The sequence below is a fragment of the Onychostruthus taczanowskii genome, unplaced genomic scaffold, assembly GCF_017590055.1.
Source record: "Onychostruthus taczanowskii isolate IOZ18803 unplaced genomic scaffold, ASM1759005v1 scaffold10, whole genome shotgun sequence".
NCBI lineage: Eukaryota > Metazoa > Chordata > Aves > Passeriformes > Passeridae > Onychostruthus > Onychostruthus taczanowskii.
In genome coordinates this window covers 7,088,528-7,110,723 of record NW_024496526.1, presented here as the reverse complement: position 1 = coordinate 7,110,723, position 22,196 = coordinate 7,088,528, and the positions used below count along the sequence as shown (strand labels likewise).

The following is a 22,196-nucleotide window of genomic DNA, read 5'->3' as shown; positions in this document are numbered from 1 at the left end:
ATTTACTCACCCAAAAGAAAAAAAAAAAGCCTTTAAAAACAAAAGAGAAGAAAACCCAGTGACAAGGGATGAATTGTTTCAGCTGCCTCTAAATACAATTATTGAAAGTACAGCCCACATTAGGTCTGTACTAACTAAATGTCTAAAGCTGCACAATTATCGAGCTTGAAGCAACCCTTTATATGCAGATTCAGCTCCTACATCACTCAGCAAACAACTACAGCAAGAGTCAGAAGCTTCCCAGTGAAGTCAGTCATATTCTGTACCAGGGGAGCAGCTCTTCTTTGCCCCAGAAAGTTCCTCTGTGCAGTATCATCTACAGGGCATGGGCTTTCACAATTATTCACCCTTAATATTACAGTTGCTTTAGCTGCTCCTCTGAGATCATATCTGCATTACACAAGACACTGAACAAACACTGGGGGAAGTGGAACTGTGTCTTACCAGAAGAAACCAAGAGGGAGGAGTTGCAATACCATCACTTTCTTTATAACCTCTTTTTATTTAACCTGAAAATTCAAAGCAAGCTAGCTCACCTTTGAGCCTATCCAGAAACACACCTGGAGACATTTTTCCTATTCCCACTTCGTACTTTAACATACAACTAATGAGATTTAATAGATCATATAACAGTTCTAGATAGTTCATTCATTGCTTCTATGGCTGAATGAAAGCAGCTGAATAATCCTCCAAAAGCAAAGTAAACCCCAAATTCATTCCAATAAGCATAGAAAAAACCGACTTAGAAGTTAGTTTTGCCCAGTGGTTTTCACTTTTTTCTCATGGCTCACTTTTAACAATCTTGTAAAACCCGATGTAACAGAAGCATTGCATAAGAAAAGCCATGCTAACAGGATGACTTAAGCACTGCTGGTGCTGAAGGACTGGCATGAAGAGTGGAAATATACACAGTGGTTTAAAATTTAATGTCTGCTCTTTAGCAGTTAGCATCCTTTTATGTCTTGACATTAATATTTAATTTTATTTTGTTTAAAAGTACTACAAACCAACTTGTTTGCTCAATGAGAAGATTAAAGCACACTTGTTTTTATTTACTTAGGCACTGATCTGCTTTGAAGTGGAAACCCAATGAGGTCCTACCTTAAGAGTCTGCAAAAACTTCTCCTGTAGCTGAGCCGCTGGCTCGCTGCAGCCACGCTGGGGGGGAATGGAGGGCGCGAGGGGAAGTAGGCCAACGCTGCAGAAAATATCAGGGAAACCATTCCAAATTCTAAACAAGAGGGCAAAGAAAAACAAAACCAAGAACAGGTGTTAGCATTGAAAGACTTATTTCACTGCAGTGCTGTTATCAGCCAGCCTCTGAGACCTAACTCTCATCACAAGTGCTCGACTGCTCCTGACAACAGAATTCCGTAACTTGAAGGAGGAATTTCTTTCTCCTTCCCCAAACAAGATTTCAAATTGAGATAGAGAATCAATGAGACTGGCAGTCCATTCCAATAATAGGTGCTGCAGAGAACAAGGCTCACACACAGGGAACTCAATGAAGCAAAAGGAAAGCTTTTGCTTTTTCTCTTCAGAGAGAACTGCAATATGAGGATTTGGCCACGTTTCCTTTCGATGGAAGCAACTCAGTGCAGGTAACAGCATGCTAGAGACTTGAAACAGATGGGACTGGGGAAGCCCCAGGGCATGGAATAACAATTATTCATTGCACAAGATGATGAAGGCAAACAAAAGGTAAGACAAGGCAGCAGTTCCAACACAAACAGTACTACATGGCAACAGAATATAAAGAGCAAAGTGCAGAAGCAGCCATGGCTCATGATAGAAAAACTACAGGTAAGAGGGGGAAAAAGAAAGAATACAGCTGTTTGTGGATGCTCTGCTTGTTTAGCAGCAGGAATTCCAAATATTTGAAAAATTTTATAGCAGAAGTTTGGACCTGAGCTTGAAAAGTGATGAGCACTTCACAGAAACCAGTAAGTCCCATGAGCAGACACTCTGAAGAGAAACAACTCTACCCACAGTCACTCTAATTAATTTGTTTTACAGGCCTTTTACAATGTATATCATGTTCTCCACAGTCCTCAATCCCAGCATTTCTCCTATTGCCTTTGAAAACAAGATTCTTTTCTGATAGAGAGAAAAATGTATAGCTGAAGTGTGTTATCTTAAAAGAACTTGTGATCTTGTAACAAAGAAATGTTCACTGACAGCACAAATAAATTCCAGCAGAGCTGGATACTCAATTGCCTGAATTTTCTTTTTTTTCTTCTCTTTTTTAATAAATCAATATGAACATGGCACTTCACCAGGTCTTCTGCTAAACTAGAAGAAAATAAATTCAGGAAACTGAAAAGTAAATAACACTCAGAGTCTAAATGGATCAGCTGGAGATGGAGAAGGGAAATGAATGCTTCTATTTGGCATATGGGAGAAAAGGCATATCGGGAGTGTGACAATGCCATTTTTCATCATCAAATACTAAAGGACTTATTTTGAATTACGTGGTGTCCCTTTTCCTGCTGTGGTGTAACTGCACGTTTCAAGGGCCAAGGACACTTAAACTAGACCCTCTCACTCCTCTGCTCTTCAGAAAATAGATTAATTTCTATCTTTGTGCACATTGTTTTGGAGACCATGAGTGGTGAATAAAGAACTGGCAGTAACTGATCATCCCAGACCTAAGAAAGGATGAGATGCTCTGTCACTACAGGATGATTCTACACAGCTCTTTAGTCAAAGCTGTTTATCCCCCTGCCTCCTGCCTCTATTCTACATATAGGTTTACAGACATACATATTACACACATTTTAATCACACATTAAAGGCAGATTTAAGACTGCAGACAGGTATAGCCAACCAAGAATGTAATCACACAACCCCATAAATTTTGTCCAAGGTACTCATTATTTAACTTCGTTATACTGCAATGCTATAAGGGGAAAGGCCATGTTTTATTCTGCAGAATCACAGAAATATTTAAATAACAGATATATTTCCTAACAGGTGCCCTTCTGGGGTCTCATCTGTGCACTGCCTCAAGATTTCTACCAGTCAAATTGCTGTAGTAGGAGCAGTACAGTAACCCCCTTTATTTAAAAAAAAACAAAAACTACTAAGTTCAGCATGCTGTCCTTGTAGTACCTTCTTGCAACTCTTTAATGTCTCCCAGTATTATACTTTGCAGGCTAACAAATTTGCCTAGATAGCTCTGCTCTATGCACAAATGAAAAGTGACGAATTCACTGTGGAAACAAAAGCACCTCCCTCTGTTGAAGAATATGAGTTTTTAGTGCCATCTTAGCTTAGCTTAGTATGCAATACTTACACCTCTATCAAAAGTCCAGGTACTGCCAAACACATCTGATTTTTTACATATTGAAATCCTTCCTCAGTAGGAAACCCACACTCTTATTTCCATAATTTAATTTACCAGAGTAGAGGAAGAGGAATACAATCTAAAATTTTTCCTGGTCAGGTAAGTAAGTAGTGAGTGAAAGTAAGCAAAATCGAGACGGCAAGAAATAGGTCAATGCTGAGAGTGAGGGAGCTGCAGTCACAGGAGAGGCTCTCCTTTAGAAGCTGCCAGCTTCTCAAAAATGCAATGGATGCTCTCAAACAGAGCAAAGCACATGACATGGGGCAACTCATAAATCGGTGTGCAGACACACAGACATGTACATATCTGTGTACTTGTTGAGGAGTGAAACAGGAATGCTTCACAAAAGCTGGGTACCATAGTGACTTGTGCCGTGAGAGATGCCCACATCTTAGCCTAGGAAGCAGGCACCCTGATGCTTGTGCAAACAGGCCAAAAAAAAAGAAAGAAAGCAGATTCACAGAGCCACAAGCCTCCTTGATAAGCAAGTATTTTTCCTTCAGACAGGCTACTCACAACACAAAAACTTTTTCAATCCCAGAAACCCCCCTCCTTCCCACCTTGTTCAGTGGGAATATTCCAGGGCGCATGAGGGCCCCTTACACACACGTGGGGGTTTTTTTTTGTGGTTTTTTTTTTTGTTTGTTTGTTTGTTTGTTTTTTTTTTTAACAAATAATAATTTTATATTGATATTTAGGAAAGCACAAGGCTAAAAGCTCTGGCTGCAGTCCAGAATAATTTGTGTTTCTTTACACTATTCAGGTAATACAATTCAATCCTGATTTGCTACATCAGTACTACTTGAGCTGTGAACCAGAATGTGCAGCAACACAGACACAGAAAGAGGCTGTGGCAATTCAGCTGAGCTCTGAGTCAGTGTTTGAGATAAAGGAACAGCAATTTATTAAAACACAGAAGAGACTGGAGCTAACAGAGCAATTTCAGAATGGGTTTATAAGCAATTGCTTCGTAATCATGTTTGAGCTTAAGTCCTTGGAAAATTTGTACACTGTTGGCACACTACTGATTCCAAGTTAACAATTCACATCGTTACTGTCTTTTAAAAGACATATCTAACTTTTGGAGGCTGCTTATTTAATGCTAGCTCACACAAAAGCAACAAGCTCATTAGAAATGCAGAGTGCTTACCCTGTGAAACTGGCTTTCCCATAGTATCTGAAAGAACAAGTCATAGCAAACCTGACCACACTTGCTGAAGAAGTGGGCAAGTGGGACATTTGGGTCCAGCTTCTTTTTCTTCTACATTCTGCAAAACCTTTACTACTAATCTGTGAAGTCAATTGGAGTCTAGTTTTCTGCGCAGCTGTTTAAGGGGACAAATAGTACCCTACCACACCTACCAGGTATTTTTGTCTCACAGGTGAACAGAGCTGTCTGTTCACTATTACCCACCATGAAGCAGCTGTCCTTCCACCTCTGGATCCCACAGGACACAAGAGAGCACAGTGAAGCAGTCAGAAGGAACCTTGTGCCTTCAGCTCTCCAGGGAAACAGGGCTAAGCTGAGATAGAGCAAATCCTATGAGCGATTCAAAGCAAACTCCTCTTTGACAGTTCTTTGCAATTTTAGACCAGTTGGAGGTTTTCCATCACTACTGTGATTCACTGCAGGCCAGCAATGTTCACAAAGCAGCTCTCTGTCATTGTCTGAACAGCTATAGAGTTTGCAGCTCCTGAAAATATACATCCTATAGGACACAAACACCAGCACAAAGAAACTATCTCTGTTCAAAGCACTTTCAAATACTAAGTGAGAAATACAGATGCCCCACAAAACACAATTCCTAGGAAGCTGAAGAGCTGCTGTAGGATCACTGCTTGCTGGGACCAGTGATCCCAAACAGGTCTACAAGAGTGTTCCCTCACCCTTGCCAGCTCAGAAAGACAGAAAGAGCCATGCTGAGATGTGAGCCAGGCAAGACCTGAACCTTGGTGGCAACAATCCATCCTTGTTTCTGAGGAAAACACTTAGGAAAACCTCCCAAAAGAGAACAGAAGAGAAAGGGAATCTAATGCACTGCTGAAGACATTTCTACTGCTACCAGAGTCAAAACAGCGGTTTCAAGCACAACACAGTATTTCCTTAGGCAGATGAATTCTTCCCTCTCCATGGAAAATCTGCGAAGGGAGAGCTAAAGCACTTTTCAAATTGCTAGGGTTCTCCTCCCCTTATCTACTGCTCCTCAGGACAAAACCTGACTTGCTTTCGTTTTTCCTTCTTTCATACCAGACATGTTCATCTGCCACGAGATTTTCAGAGCCTAACACCATATCTACATGTGAAAAAGGCTTAGACAAACCTGAATTTCCTTATTGTTCCATTTGAGTCCAGTAAAAAGCAGCTTACTCAAAAATACTTGCTGAAGTCATGATCCAAATTCTATTACACTTTCTTAAAACAAACATTAAAGTGGCCCTCACCCAACAGGAATATTAACTTGACAAATTTCCATAAGGATAACGTCCAGGAATAAATGATCACAGCTAACTCAATCCACTAAAACTCCACATAAACTACACAGTATATACATGTTAGGACTTCTGGAACACTTACTCCTGGCTGGATTTCAGAGGATGCAATTATAAGAGGGGAAAACCCCTATCAGATGTGCAACTCCTAATGCTGTACCAATTTATATTCACTAAAAAGTAGAATGTAGACACTTTAACCACTTAACCAATTCTGTTTCCTTAAAGTTTGTTGCTAATTTTTCTAAGACAGGAAGAGGCATAGAAGCTACTGCAATAAAAAGAGCAAGGATATAAAATCCAAGTTTTATCAAGTGAGTTTTGTATCAGTGATTTTTTCCACTAAACTGTTGTCACTTTATTGAAATTGCTCACCAGTAAGAATTATGTGGTTTTAGCTAAAAACAAAATCTATCGCATTTTAATTTCAATGTTTCTGATTCTGTAGATTCTGAAATACTAATTATCTAATCACATTTGAAAGGCACATGCAGGTCATAAATTAAGGCTCAGTTAATGCAGAATAGAATTTCATGCTAAAAGACTATTGAATTTCCATTCCTACAGAAACAGCAGAAAAAACCCAACTTGTCACGGAAACATATTTTTAATGAAAATTCAATAAGCAAAACCCAGTTTTGAAGCTCGGGGAAGCTCTAAGAAGACACTCCTCCCAAGATCAGCCGACACAAACAACTGCACCACTTCAAGTCAGTACGAAAGGCTATTAAAAAAATAAATCCTCATGACTAATTTTTCCCCCAGCCACAGACCAGACCCCGTGCAAACCAACCACTAGAGGGTGGCGGCTCTCAAGCACCAAGCACGGGGGGGAGAGCGGGACCATTCCGCGGCTGCAGGCGCTGCCCGCACCTGCGTAGAGCACGGCCTCGATGCGGTCCTTGATGCGCGGGGCGCTGCCGGGCGCCGCCAGCTGCGCCGTGCCGTTGGGCGGCGGCACCACCAGCGGCCCCACCAGGAAGGCGGCGGCCGAGCCCAGGTAGTTGAGCAGCGAGGCGATGGCCGTGGCCGTGGCGCGCTCGTCCGGGGAGAACCAGGTGGTGGAGAGGAAGGGAGCCGCGTTCATCACCGTGGGCCCCGCCAGCCCGTTCAGCAGCTGCCCGCCGTGGATCAGCCTGCAAGACAGAACAGAGCGCGGCCCTTTGGGTGAGAACTGCCCGCTGCGTTTTGTTAATTTAAAAGGCACGTGAGGTAGCGAGGGATGGAGATGGAGCTGCTGCACAAAGAAATGAAAGCACTGCGCAAAAGAAGGATATTCTATACACCAAAAGAAGCCAAATTAGATTGATTTAAAGAATACGGAGCTACTCTGATCTCATTACCTCGTATAAAAGGAGAAGCAAATGTTCTCTTCAAAGCAGAAAAGGAAAAGGGAATAAAAGGGACTTTCTACGCAGCAAAAAGATATCGTGACAGGATATAAAAGTAGAAAAGGTGTAGTAGCAGAAAAGCGTTAAATTACAACACTGGAAATCTGACCCTCCTGCCTGCATACATCCCAGCATTGGAAACCTGACCCTCCTGCCTGCATACATCCAGCATTGGAAACCTGACCCTCCTGCCTGCATACATCCCAACACTGGAAACCTGACCCTCCTGCCTGCATACATCCCAACACTGGAAACCTGACCCTCCTGCCTGCATACATCCCAACACTGGAAACCTGACCCTCCTGCCTGCATACATCCAGCATTGGAAACCTGACCCTCCTGCCTGCATACATCCAGTATTGGAAACCTGACCCTCCTGCCTGCATACATCCCAGCGTTGGAAACCTGACCCTCCTGCCTGCATACATCCAGCATTGGAAACCTGACCCTCCTGCCTGCATACATCCCAGCGTTGGAAACCTGACCCTCCTGCCTGCATACATCCAGCATTGGAAACCTGACCCTCCTGCCTGCATACATCCAGTATTGGAAACCTGACCCTCCTGCCTGCATACATCCCAGCGTTGGAAACCTGACCCTCCTGCCTGCATACATCCCAGCATTGGAAACCTGACCCTCCTGCCTGCATACATCCAGCATTGGAAACCTGACCCTCCTGCCTGCATAAATCCCAACCGAAGATTTAAATTAAGTTACGGCAAATCCAAAATTTGAAACACTTCAGCAAAATACTCTGCATATTTTTTCACTGCATTATTTATTTTTATTTACACACTCAGATGAGCTCTATGTGCCTACAGATGAGAAGGCCGGGCTGTTAGGGTTTCCAAGAGAGTCGTCTTCTCCAGCAATCTGGCCATTCTCAACATACTGCTGAAACAGCCAAGTAAACCCAGATTTTTCTCGTTTTTCACACTCATTGGGATTTAACAGATAAGGCTGGTGACAGAACAGAGATAGTACTTCCAAGCAGTGAAGTCTCTGCAAAGTTTGGCTTAATATTAGTACAATGAACAAATACAGAAAGGACTTTTTGAAGGCTCTCCTACACGTGGAATTCAGTCAGAAATCTTCCACTTCGACTTTTCCAAAAAGTAATCAGCCATAGAATGCAAAACTTATTTCAGAATTTATATAAAAACTTCATTTCTAAAAAACAGCTAGAGAGTCACATGAGATATTGCAACCCTCTAAAGTAAATCTATTCATTGTGCAATAAAGTGGTGGCAGATGATATTTTCAAATGGGTGGTGTTTTCTTAACCATAGCAGGAACTCAGTGTTATTGCTGCAAGACTTGAGTTGTGAGACATAAAAAGCTACGGCTTGAAAATGGGGAAACATAAGCCAGCATTTAGGCAGTGTTTCAAGCCACAAATGGCTGAATAATATACAGGGTAGCAGGAGTTTTTTTAAGCACTCAAAGGAACACAATATGCAAAAGAAATGCCTACAGACTCTTTATAGAATTAACAAGATAGATTGCAATGGAAAGGAATCTACGCTACCGATTCTCAGTGGATTGGAAATTAAATTTTTAAACAAAATCTATAAAAAATATACAAAAAAAGAAGCACTGTTATATATCATCCGAAGGAAACTCTTTCTGAGCTGGGACAGAAATAATATCCACTCTTATTTATAAGCAATTTACTGGTTTTGGAGGTTTTTTAATCCTCACAGAGAAATGACAGATTTCATTACTGGTGTTGATATTGTGCTTCAGATGGACATCACCAAGGCATGGTCAAGCCTTGTCAATGCTTGTTAAACTCTCACACATGCTAAACCAAGATGAAACAGTTTTAAATAAAGAAAAAGTACTATATAAACAATGTTCTGGTATTTTTCCGAAGGACACATTACATCAATCCCCTATGGTTACTCTCCAGTATACTTGGGATAAACCAAAGTATCCTTGTGCACTTTAGTATTTTCACTCTACTTATCTCACTGCAGTTATTCTCAAACTTCTAAAATGTTCCAGGGTATTTGCAGAGCTACGGCACATTTCCAGAAAAAACGGCATTTCAGTAGCAAGTGAGGCAAGTACTGCAACATATAATGATTTTATTTTAGTATTTCCTCCTGCTCCGAAGTGAATTTAATGCTTAAATTATGTTCTTGTTACTCTATGTTTGGAAAAATGTGCTACCACAAAATAACCTTTATAGCTTTAGGTGTACTACCACTTCTGTTCACTGACACCACTCTGTTATTATTGTTTTAATTCAAATATGCCTCCTCTGTAGTCATCCTAAAGGCAAATAAAACTCAGGAAAATCAGAAAAGAGTACAATAGTTCTGCAGCATCTGTGGCCATGTAGGCACTTCATCTGACAGAAGAAGAAAAGTTTTGTAAAAAAACCCTAAATAAACCATAAAACAAAACCCCCCAAATTATATATTATGAAGATTACACACTCATATTCTTACCATGTATTTCAGATTTAGATTATGTCTGTCAAACTCAATCATCTGAATAATGCTCTGTAACCAATTTTATACTCAAAGGGAGCAACAAATGTTAATTTTACTTTGAAGATCCAAGGGAGAAAGTAGCAACTTAATGCAGAATTTAAATTCTATATTAGCTTTTTGTCTTTATTGTTTTGGGTTTGTTGGTTTGTTTTTTTGTTTTTTTTTTTCACAGTGTGAGCCAATTTTGCCTCTCTCAAGGTGTCTTCTGTTGGTGTTTTCCTGGCTGCACTCTCTCCAGCCTTGTCCTGGCTGGTGTGCTCTGTTCACAGATTTGCATTTTTGGCATTTACAAAGCCTGACATTATCATCCAGAGTAGAGCATCTCTTATCTTCATATTGTTTAATTTCTCAAGTCCAACATATTTGAGTTAATAAACACTATTTTCAGACTAAATTGCCATCAGACTAAATTGCCATATACAGACTACTACCTCAAATATCTCTGCATATGATAACAGCTTAAACCCTATTTTATCTCTTTTTCAATACTGACTTGAATTAAGCTACTTTTTCCTGAGAAAAAGATTATTTGCATGGTTCTTTGGCACATCTTTAACTCATTTCCCCAGAGAGGCAGGGGTGAGAGATTCAAAATGCAATTCAGTGCATTTACTAAGCTCCTGCTCTGGGAGATGTATGTAGCAGCTGCTCCACCTGACAGAGAAATATGAACATAACAGTATTGGTGGCTTTTTGCTGTTTGTTACAACATCTTATCAGCACTGCACTAGATTTTGGTCTCACAGCCTGTGAGTCTCCTCTCGCACACCATCAGTGCTAAAAATTGCTCCAAGACCAAGAGAGGTTTGTTTCTGTTATCCCCTGATTTTCTTCTTGTTTCTGCTACTGAAAAGGTGCAAAAAGGAACTGCCCTTTCCCCATCACTATTCCAATTTCATTCTGCACAACAAGTTTTCTCTTTCCTGAGGAAAGGGATGAAAAGATAACTTTAGCTCAGGATCTTACCCAGATGGAAAAACATTTCTCAGTCTCATTGCACTATCAAGTGTAATGTTCATCTGTTATTTTCCCAGTGCTGTTTTCAGATGTGTTATTTATCCAATCATCATTTAATTATTTTCATGTATCAAAAAGTAGAAAGCTATTGAGGTCAAATGACAGAAAATAACATGAGCAGAAGGCTTTTTAATCACAATCATGAAAGAGAAAATTGGAAAAAAGTTACACCAGAAATTCATTCTCGACTTACAAAATAATTGATGACTGTAGCTTAAAGCAAAATTGGGGAAGTAAACATCTATCTAAGATACTTTGTTTCCGACTGTCTCAGTGACCAGGTCAGGACTCATTTTGATATGTCAAGGTTTTTGCACATCCGACCTCCCTGCTAATGAATTGATGTGCTCTGCCAAACTTGTAATTTGCAATTGAACATAAGCCCTTTATGAGCTCTTTTAAGAAAAAAAAATACATAGTTGAGGACTGATGGTAAATGATAGTGTGAAATATCACATGGCAGAACATCACAGTAATGAGTAACTTACATATTTACATTATGTATCTATCTAAGAAAATACACATATGGACACACACAAACACTTTTGCACAAAATAAAGATCACTTCTGTTCCTAACTGACCTCTGAACTGCAAAAATATAGTACAAAGGACAGCTCAAATACATCAATAGAAATTAGAGAAGAAAAACTATACTGTCACCTCTTTTCTAATTTTTTTATCAAGTCACATTATAAATAACTTTAATTATGCAGTTTTCACCACTTCCCTGAGAAGACTTAATACTAGTATCAGGGCCTAACCTGGCTGTACCTGCCTTATTCACTTCTTGCAGTCACTGTTGAAATATCCTAACAGGCAGCAACAAAGAAAATCAGGTAAGGCTATAAATGCTGGAATTACAATATATCTGAGCAAACTGGGTATGAAAAAAGTGAGATTACACTGGAAAAAGGTTCTAGTGACTGATGAAAATACCATACAGTTAAGATGGGAAAGCACTTCCATTTACAGTCAGCTTTATTTTTCTTTTTCTCCTAGTACAAGTTGAAACTTTACATGCATGGTCACAGTCACATCAGGTACTGGATTTGTTAAGCTATTTAAAAGCTGTGTGTTACATAAGTGGTTTTTCTAGGTAAAAAATCCAGACATTTAGTGTTCCTACCACTGTGTGTCTAATGCCTGGAATTAGGGGAATTTTAAATGAAAGAAAATCTCTTTAGTTTCTGTTCTCAGATGGGGAAAAAAGGCAACACTGGAAGGAGAACTACTTACTCAAAAAAATTACTTTTGATACGATGGATTTAAAACCCACAACACTAAAATACGTATCCAAAGTTTAGTTCTAAGATATATTAAGTGAACTTTTTCTGGAAAGGCTAAGACTGGAGAAGTTGGATCAGTATTTTAACTGATTCACAGTGTGGAAAAAGCATTTTCACCTTTTCTTTGGCAGACAACAAACACAGTGTCGAGCAGGGCTGCCAACCCCAGGGTGTTGCTCTGACTCTCTAAACAAATGATCCTAGCCCGACTGGAAAATTCAGCTCCTTTGCATCCTAGGAGGAAGTAGAGCTTGTTTCAAGAGCCCTGAGAAGAGGAGATTCTGGTGCAGGTTTTGTTTGTGAAACTTCTACCATGCTTTTCCCACTCGCTGCCATGAGAATTGACCACTTAGTCACTTTTGAAAGTTCTATGCAAATACAACAGAAATAAATTGCAATTCAGATTTGCCACTGTTGGACAAAGAGTGAGGAGCAATGAAGTCATGGAGAGTGCTTATTCTGCAGGAAGACAGGGCTACAGTGTGCCACTTGCTATGGAAAAGGTTAGTACATGAACTGCCGATTCTAACAACACAAAAAGCAATTCTGGATAAAGAAGTTGATGTTTTATAGAAATGGATGGCTAATATTTCTTTCACATGCCTGACAATTTCATTCACTGAAACAAGTGGATTGTTCAGCTCCTGCTAATCTAGAAGACAAATAGGTTTATGTAGTGATTAGCTCATTGTGGGAGCTCCTGGAAGCAAATGAAAGAGACCCTTCCACTGGAGGACTTCAGAGAACTTTTGAAGTGCTATTGAACTTAGTGTCACTACATGGCAACAATGCAAGCAAATACCTCCTACTCTAGAGTGCCTAAACTGACGTGTGATGCAAACTGCTTGCCCAGAAAAAGGCACATGAAAAGCCATGGACTTAGCCACATTATATATTAGGAGACTGATTATACCTCAGAGGGAACCAACATTAGTTTTGTCAAGAACCTTCTGATTTTTCACAATCAAGCTACTAGAAGTGGACAGAGCTTTTCCTTTAAACTCAAAAAAGTAAATATAACAAAAGAACCCCCTAATAAGAGAACTTTTTCAGGCACTTTTAGGGCAAAGAGAATTAGGGAGGTCAAATTCATGCTTTGCTGCAATTCACTGCTACAGAGTATGGCAAATGCAAATGATGTTTTGTTTATACCCCAAAGAGAGAACAGCAAGGCTCTATGTCTGGAAAAAGACTGGAAAGAAAAATACCTCTGGGTAAAGCAATGAATTAATCTTTTAAAAATAACATTCTACAGATGAATTTCATGGAAATGCACTTCCTTTCGATATTTTCATTAAATGATACATTTATACTACAAAAGCTTTCTGCCTTCTGGATATTCATGGATTGAGGCCATTAGCATTTTTAGCTTTTTTTTGATTCATACGACCATTGATATGTGGAATAATTTAAAGCTGTTTTTTCCCCATCAGTAAGAAATATTATTACAAGCAAAAAGCCTGAGTCATTGTTGGGTACATTATCTCCAGAAATAGAATGAAAAAGAAAAGACAAAAACTTAGAAATGCACATTTAGCCATTTTCATCAGGAATTAGGCTCATGTTTTACCCCTGAATGAGCCATGGCCTCAGCACAGTCAGTCAGACCATTATGGGAGTGGACTTGGAAGGGACCACAGCATCTCCATCCCAGGCATCCCAGCCTCATGTCTCTTCTCCCACACTTAAAGAAAATAGCAAACATCTACAATGGTCTAAAAGCTAGTGAGTTTTGGGATTCAGTTTAAAAGACCAGAAAACCAGAGTTACTCCAAAACTTATAACTGAGAGCCTGCTGAGAGAGACAAGTATTTGCAAAGAGAGGAAGCAGCAATCTCAGGCAAAGAGCCTGAGGTGTCCATCACACATCCTGACAGAGGAAAGGGATGAGGTGGGTGTACAGTGAGACCCCCTGGCACTGTGGTGACAAATGCCCTTGCATCCTCAGACTTTGTTATTGTGCAGCCATCAAACCTGCCACACACCTGTGGGGGGGTGGTTCTTCACTTTATCCAGGTTTGAAAGATAAGGGCACATAAAGTCAAAGCTGAGGGGTTTTTTATTAAGTTCTGTTTTCTTGTTTTTCTTTTAAAACTAACCAAGTCCACAAACCTATTACTAAAAGAAGAAATATTTAAAGCAACACTAATAGAGGACATGCTCATCAAATACGAACAGACCCAAAGTACACAACATTGTAAACACGAAGTAGGCAATTATATTATGGGCTAATGAGGCAAAACCGACTGAAAAAAATTATCAAGGAAGTGCACCAGGACTGGCTGCTATTTTGGCTGCTGTGGGAAAAACCTGATTAAGATTACTTAGTACAAAAGAGGTCCTAAGTAGGATTTTTTAGTAAAAGAGTAGGAGTATACAGCAGCAAATTAAGGAATGGGATAAACAAGACCTATTTAAATATTCCTGAATAATTTTTCTTAAGCGAGTGAAAGAGCAAGAGGGTGTTTTGATTACAATGCAGCAACTTCAATATAAATTTGATTAATATGAATTCTTTAAGGACAGAAATTAGCCACCATAATATGAGTCACAAACTAAGGCAAAGAGCTCAGTATGATTAAAAAATTAAAAGCATTCTACAGTTAAGGATACCACCTGCAATTATATGAGATGAAGCTAAATATCCCAGAGAGAATATAAATTCTCTTCCCTTCCAGGACAGGCTTGCACTAACTGAGGCCTTGTAGAAGTGCTGCCCATTAAATACTGCTGCAGTACCAAGCCCTTTCTGAGTTTCTTTTAAGGTACTCCAAGAATTTACACAGGGTCTGTAAATTGCTAATTCAGCAGGCACGTTGGTTGCAGGTGGATGACACCCAGAGTGCCATGGCCAAAGTCCAGGAGAGGAGCAAAAGAAAAAGAGCATTTATGACCAGGGCTGTCAAGTCATCTCATTTTTCCACTAGGGCTGATCCAGCTTAAGGAGAAGCCAATTTGGCTCCCAATGCCTCCCAAGCTGATCAGGAGCTGCTGGAGCATCACAGGACACGTGGTCAAGCAGTGGCAGGCAGGACCACTGGGCAGCCAGAGGGACACTAAATCAGCCCCCCACTACCATCAACAGATAAGCAAAGCTGGAAAAAATCATAACCACTTAACACAGGACCTCTAATCTAAAACAAATGCTTAGGAACAGAGGTTAAAAAATAAACCCTGTGTACAAGATGAAGCTGGTAGAAGTAATAAAAACAAGATAAACTGTTACATTACAGAGGCATAAAAAATAAGTATCCCCCATGTGAACCTACTCATGAATGACCTGTTTCCTTTATTCCCCCCTTTCCTATTTTTCTGATGCCATGGATTAACCCAGCTCAGCCTTCCCCCAGCACTGCAGCACAAACCAGCACCACAAGCAACAGGCAAGTGCTCAATTTTAATGTTTTCCCCCTCCGCTTACTGAGCTACAGCACACAAACAGGTATGTTTATTCATCTTCCTACTCCCAGACCCTCACTTTAGATTAAATCCTTTTTTCATTTCTCTTCCCCAGTGAGGTAGGGAGCACAAAACACTCAGCACATTCTGTCTTTAGTCCTCACAGGCTGATTTGTCTACCTTCCTCCCCTAACAGGCTCTTCTCATTCCCTAGAACACTTTAATTCCTCTTCTCCACATATGCTCCAATTTGGATTGTTTGGGGTTTTTTGAGCACACAAGTGTTTTCAGTATTACCAGAGAATACAGCAATCCTAGTATGTCTTTCCTTTACTGAAATAACCTCTTCTGAGATGCTTCTTTGCATTTTTCATGCATAAGAATGGTGGCTTATGGCAGCCTTAGGATTAGAATAATTAGATGATCCCATTAATTCTTTAGGCTTTAAGCAACAGAAAAGGGGAAAATGTGGAATTATTAAAGGGTCAGTCTAACAAGAGTAAAATACAAACTAGGTTGCAACTAGGTAATAGAACCAAAACATACCAAAGATGAATATTCTTCAAATTCTTCAAATATAGTAAAGGAAAGAGTTCACAACAATATATATAAAAGAGAACTATTCAAAATCCTAAGAACTGGTAATATTAACAAAAAGACCTGTTTACAGGATTTACCAGGTGTTGGTGTGTCTCCTATAAATGACTGTGTAAACAACCACTCTGTTTCCACTGTAATTTTCCGTGCTATTTTGCTGGATTCCCAAAAAACATTTTAATAGTTCTTACTGCCAAGGAGCATTCTCTCACTGCCATGATTCAAGGTCCTCAATAACTACTTCTCTGTTGTGAAATCTAATGTGAAGGACAAACACTACCAGCCCACAGCATAAGAAGTTCTAATAAATTGCTTAATTAATGTGTTCAATACAAATGACAAATTATGTTACACCCTTTGCTTCCATGTCTTTAATTATCCTGCCTTTCAAAACATTTTAAGAAGTCTTACATCACACAATCAGTGTTAAAAGCCAAAGTTTTATGGCTGTGAGCTGATTTCTTAATTTTATTTCCTTCTTTTACACGTTTCAGCTCATACAGCTTTTTGCCTAGATTTAAGACCTAAGATGTATGTAAATCTATTCCTAAACACAGAATACAAGGTAATGTGAAGTGCTGTGTGGAGGGGAAAAAACAACTCTGATTTAGTCTATAAAAAAATGGCCTCTGAGTAATGTTAATGTTCAGGATAAAATAATCAAATCCTAAAAGAGTCCAATGAAAACATTTATTCAGTGACAAGCAGGTGTCAGAAAGGAAAGGACTGGACAAAAAGCAGGCAAAAAAGCATTAGTGATGTTCTGGTAACCTCCAGGGAAGGGAAGAAGATTCAGTAAAGGTACAATTTGGTAACATCTTTTTTTCCTTAATGTTCTATATAATGTATATTAACTGTGAACTAAATAAACAGGTGTGAAAACAAAGTTTTGGTAACATTTAAAAAGGAATAATAAATTTGGGATCAAATTTACTGTCATATGTCTGGCACATTTGACAAACCCAGAAGCACAAGGTACATAAGAAAAATTCTTTTTAATGTGCTTGTTTGATAGACTCATTAACCTCACAGGTTACTAGACTGGGGAGGAAAACAGGTAAAAGTACATGAGAGGGACTTTATTAGTCCATGTAAAGGATGGATCCTCCATCTGACACGCAAGTTCACACTTTAACATTTTCACCATTCACTCCCACTTTGCCTGCACTGAATTTATACAGTTCTGGCATGGATTTCCAGTACAATTTTAGGTCACACACTGGCAGAGAACAAAAATTCACCATAGAAAATTCACAGCTGCTTCAAGAGACACAATGAAATGTGCAACTTGAATTTTCCCTCATACTCATAGGCATCATATGTACTGAAAAGAGAGGTTAAAACAAGACTTAAAACACGACTCAGAGGACTGGGCATGGTCTTAGTCTGATATTACACACTACAACCAAAAGAATAATTATGGACTAGAAAAGGGATTAAGAATACACTTGGATATTACAGGTCTGTTTGAGATAAGGAGCATAAAGCAGCCAGGATTAAATGCCAATCTTAACAGTGATTTCCTTACGTCTATGACTGCTCTGATAGGTGGTGGGCTTTAGTAGCTCTCCTTAATGTTAATCACAAGAGCTTAGGGAGCAGAGACTGCTACAAAGTACAAAACCCCCAATCTAAGCCTTACAAACCTCATGAACATTCTTATAATTTTATGTATATTAACTCAGACAGAATTGTCCCATGGAAATCTTCAGCATATTCTCACAGATTACTCTCAGACTGAAGGAACACACTGCAAAACACACACAAGCACTTAAAGAAATTCCGGTTACACTGGCTTCTGAAACGCTTCCAATTAGCTTGCATGTGATCTTGTCCCTCTGACAGGCTCTGTAACATTCAAATTGTTGTATTAATCCACATACACATTCAGAATAAATTCATAATTTGGTGCTCAGCCAGTTGTGGCTAATGCATCAAGCAATAATGCTCATCTCAAAAAAAAATTATTTTATTTGGTATCACACTTCAAATAATGGATGAAAACTGGCCTTAAGCCTTAAACCACAAAACAACAGAAGTTACATAGTATAGCATCACACAGTCTGTACAATTGCTTACAAAGTCTCAAGAAACTTCACTGAAAACCATTCTTTTGCTTCCCACAGTTGGCCATAATTAATTCTTGGTAGATTTTTAAATCAAACTATGAAAGATCAAGTTACTTCCTCATGTAGAGCTACAATTCTGGAAAATTTCTTTTTTGGGAGTAGGATAAGTAGGCAAATGTATCAGTTTCAGCTGGAGATGATACATATTTTCACAGCATGAATATATGAAATTGTTAACCTTTTCCATCAGTATTCTGCTCATACTCTTTTTTTCCCCTATATAGTTTTCAATAAATTTTAACATCACATTTTATACATCTCACTCATCAAACTCTATAGAGTCCAAAGCCTTTCTTTGTTCCTTGAATATTTCTCCTTAGTTATGTATTTAATTGTTTTCCTAGGCTTGCTTTCTGCAGCTACACTGCAAAGCCTTATTTAAAGGTGGAAACTCTCCTTCCCACTCCCCAGCTGATATCTACATCTAAATCTCACCTGGGAATTTTCATCTTCTCAGGTATTTACAGTCTCCATCCTTGTTTTGGTAAAGCCTAGGGCAGCACATGTTTTCTGGCATACATCATAAACGAAAAGTTACATAAAACACCATATTTCATTGCATTTAAGCCATGTGTCCCATTTAAAAGCTATTGATATTTAAGCCAAGACTGATGAATGTCGAGCACTCCTTGACATTTTAAGAAAATGTAAACCAAGGGTAAAATATGGACAGTTCCTCCTGGCCACCCAAACAGTACATTTTCCTCAACAGGGTGACTGTGAAGGGTAGCACAATGTGGTTAGTTCAGCCTGCCCTGCTCACAGAATCCTTGAAGACCCTGTCAAAATGGGCAACACTAGACAACCAACATCAGGAGCACCTTGAGAGCTTCCTTATATGCTCACTAAGCACCTAAGAACTGAAAGTGCATCCCCTCACCTAACACTCTGCTCTTAGTGTACTTATCACAGCTAGTTTTACAATTCATGTGATTTTTACATTCTCAGTTCTCTCTCTGAACCTCCTTCTTTGTTTTATCCATGGTACCCAGACATCAGCTGTCAACTTCACACGGAACATTTTCCTTCTCAGCTAAAAATGTGCCCAAGCTGATTTTCAGGTTAAACAATACTAAGGGGAAAAAAAAAAAAAACCAAAAACAAAAAACCAAACCAAAAAACCCCAAACCCAAATAACTTGCTGAAGTAATACCAAGACTGCATGGCAGAATTCAAGCTGACTATGAAGTAATACCAAGACTGCGTGGTAGAATTCAAGCTGACTAGAATTCAAGGGGAAAAAAACCCAACCCACATAAAACATTTTATTTGTAAGATCTTTCCTTAGTGTTTACATATTATGCAAGCATAACGAGCAAAGAACCAGTGCTGCTGCTTTTTCAAAGTAGCAGGAAAGAGTAGTAGTGCCTGCATACTCTCACCTCCTTTACACTAAGAGGCAAAAGAAAATTAAGTGAACAAGTGATCCATGTTCCCTGGCTGTACAAAATAAGCAGTGCTGCTGTACTTACTAATGATTCCTAGACTCAGGATATGTTGATGGAACAATTAAATTGTTTGGTTTGTGGGATTTTTAAGAAGAAATCTGTTTCTATCACAAATTCGTAAAGGGCATGTGTACAGCAGAAAATCACTTCACTGCAGCAAAAAGTATAAAGCTACTTTGAAACATGGGCTAGAAGAGACTACGTAAAAAAAGCCATTTTGCACAAATTCATCTGTCTCATGATCCCATACATTCACTATGAGAAAATTACTAATTATTTAACATTTGCATACAAACTACTTCTTTTTAGGGGTTGAGGCATGGCTCCCTGTGTGATCTTGGGCCAGTTTCTGAACCTAGCTAAATCTCTAGTTCCTTATTTGAAAAGCAGATTAATATTAGTTATGCAGGATGGGGTGAGATTAAATTAACTCAAGCTTGTAAAGGGTTTTCTGATCTTCAGATACTATGGAGAAGAAGGACTAGAAAAATCCATTTAAGAAGCAAGGAAGCATGTAAACCCATAGCTACACAACAAACACTTGGTATATCAACTTCATACAGAAAATTTGTACTAACATTTCTTTGTAGTAGCAGCAAAAAGTATATTAGCAGAAAGAATAAAATACGTATATTATAAATAATTAATTCACTTACTTCTTCCTAATTTCTAGGTCTGAAACTGGAACACATCTCAGGCCAGCTCCCAATACCATGAGGGATGATGTCAGTAACACTGTTACCCTCAGACCTAAGATTAAAAAATAACAGTATTTTACAAGTTAAACCAGTAATGTTGCAAAAGAAACATTGCTTTTATATATATATTTACATGCAGTTTCACAGAAATAACACATTTCTTTCAAATCATAAGCACTTTGGTGCTGATATAAATTCCAGACACATTTTGAAATCCTGAGTTATTTTCTACGCTTACACTCCAGAATTACAAATGCTTACTCTTGGCATAGTAACACACAGGAGTGTATCCAAAATCTTTACAGACATTCTTGAAAGTGAAAAGTAATAATAAAAGTATCATCAAAATGTACAATATTCCCTTTGGAATTAGAGGCGTTGGGGAACATGCTCTACAGTGTTATCTGAAATCTAGGCAGACGCAAAGAAAAATCTGGACTTGTTCATTCTTCTCCAACAATTTAACGAGCACAGACAGAGCACTGTTATTGTTTTCTTTCATAATGCAGATATGCATTTCATCCCAAAGAAACAACCATTTATTCAGGGGAAAAAAAGTGCAAGTATTTTTTTGCAGTCCTTGCAATTAGGGCAGATTTTTGCTGCTCTCAGCTCCAATTGTCAGAGGTTGTAAATATCGTACATTAGAAAAAAGCCATAATTGACTGATTCCTTGAATATGTTTTTTCCTCGCGTGATTTTCAACCGAGAAGTGCTTAGATTAGGAACAACCTTATCTTCTTGCTGCAATTCCTTTTGCCAGCAGTTTGTTTGCTGCTGTTAAGGTGTTTCCATCAGCAGCAGAGAACAGTGACAGCTGAGGGGTTTAAACTCCAGAATCTTGCAAAACACCAAAGTCATAAATACTCACAATTAAAAACCACAGAGAGAGTCTGCATCGGTGAAGTTGTAAATTTCAAAACAATTTCACAGCAACAAATAGAAAATAAACGGCTTCTATGTTCTTAGTAGAATATAATAAAAATTATTAATGATGAAAAACATGTGATACCTCTAACATTTAGGTAAAACTAGTAATTACCCAAAGTACAGATGGCAAAAGAACCTGTCCTATGATAAGTCACCTATCAAAAAAACTACTTTGATTATTTCTAAAGCTACCCATCTTCAGAACAGTGTTCCCTCTGTTAGTGACTCCTGTAATCAGTACAATTCAAGCAAGAGTTGCATTAAATATTTTGTCTCCATGTATTTTACTAAAACGTGATTTTACTGGGTGTGACATAATTTTGTTCATGTTGTGACAGTTCTTAATGAACCTCACTCATGGGTATGCAGCTCCTGGTGCTGGACACTGCACAAACCAAACCAAAGACAAGTTTCTCTATCAACCAGCATAGCCCAAGACAACCCAAGCAAAACTAAGTCAGTAAGTTAAGTTGCAGGTTTTCTGAAATGGAAGTGAGACTTCCTTTGGTAAGGCCCAGTCGTTAACACAAGGAATGCCGCCTGCAGTGATGTGACTCCAAAGGACACTTCACATCCCTGATGCCCTGAAGAAGCATCATCAACCAAAAATATTTCTTTCCTGGTAGGATTTCCCAATGCCTCCCATAACTTAGTTGCTTGACTATGCTCAACCAGCAAATGCTGCTGTTAAACTGGTTTTTCAAGTGTGTTCAGAGAGCCCTAAATAAATGCCCCTTTAATAAGGCTGTTTAAAACCTTCACGTTCCTGTGTTTGCTGGGCCACCACGAGTCTTCATGCGACATTTAACTCCCCACTGCCATACTGCCTGTGCTGTGCTGGGGCAATTATGTGTATCTGCATTGCATACATGGTGCTTCTGCCTTTTCTTCTTGGAAATTAATCTTTTTTAGCACTGCTTTTGTGTATAATGAAAATTTCTATACAACAAGGAATTTTATTGA

General features: G+C 39.0%; 1 protein-coding gene across 1 annotated transcript in view; it reads right to left on the bottom strand.

Annotated features, from left to right (window-relative positions):
- The window catches only part of SLC49A4 (solute carrier family 49 member 4), a 65,267-nt gene that overhangs the window by 24,533 nt on the left and 18,538 nt on the right, over positions 1 to 22,196 (bottom strand). The window contains exons 2-4 of the mRNA XM_041409308.1: positions 20,262 to 20,355; positions 6,710 to 6,972; positions 1,102 to 1,231 (exon numbers count right to left, since the gene is read on the bottom strand). Coding sequence (XP_041265242.1) covers positions 1,102 to 1,231; positions 6,710 to 6,972; positions 20,262 to 20,355 — 487 coding nt within the window. The remainder of the gene's footprint in view (positions 1 to 1,101; positions 1,232 to 6,709; positions 6,973 to 20,261; positions 20,356 to 22,196) is intronic.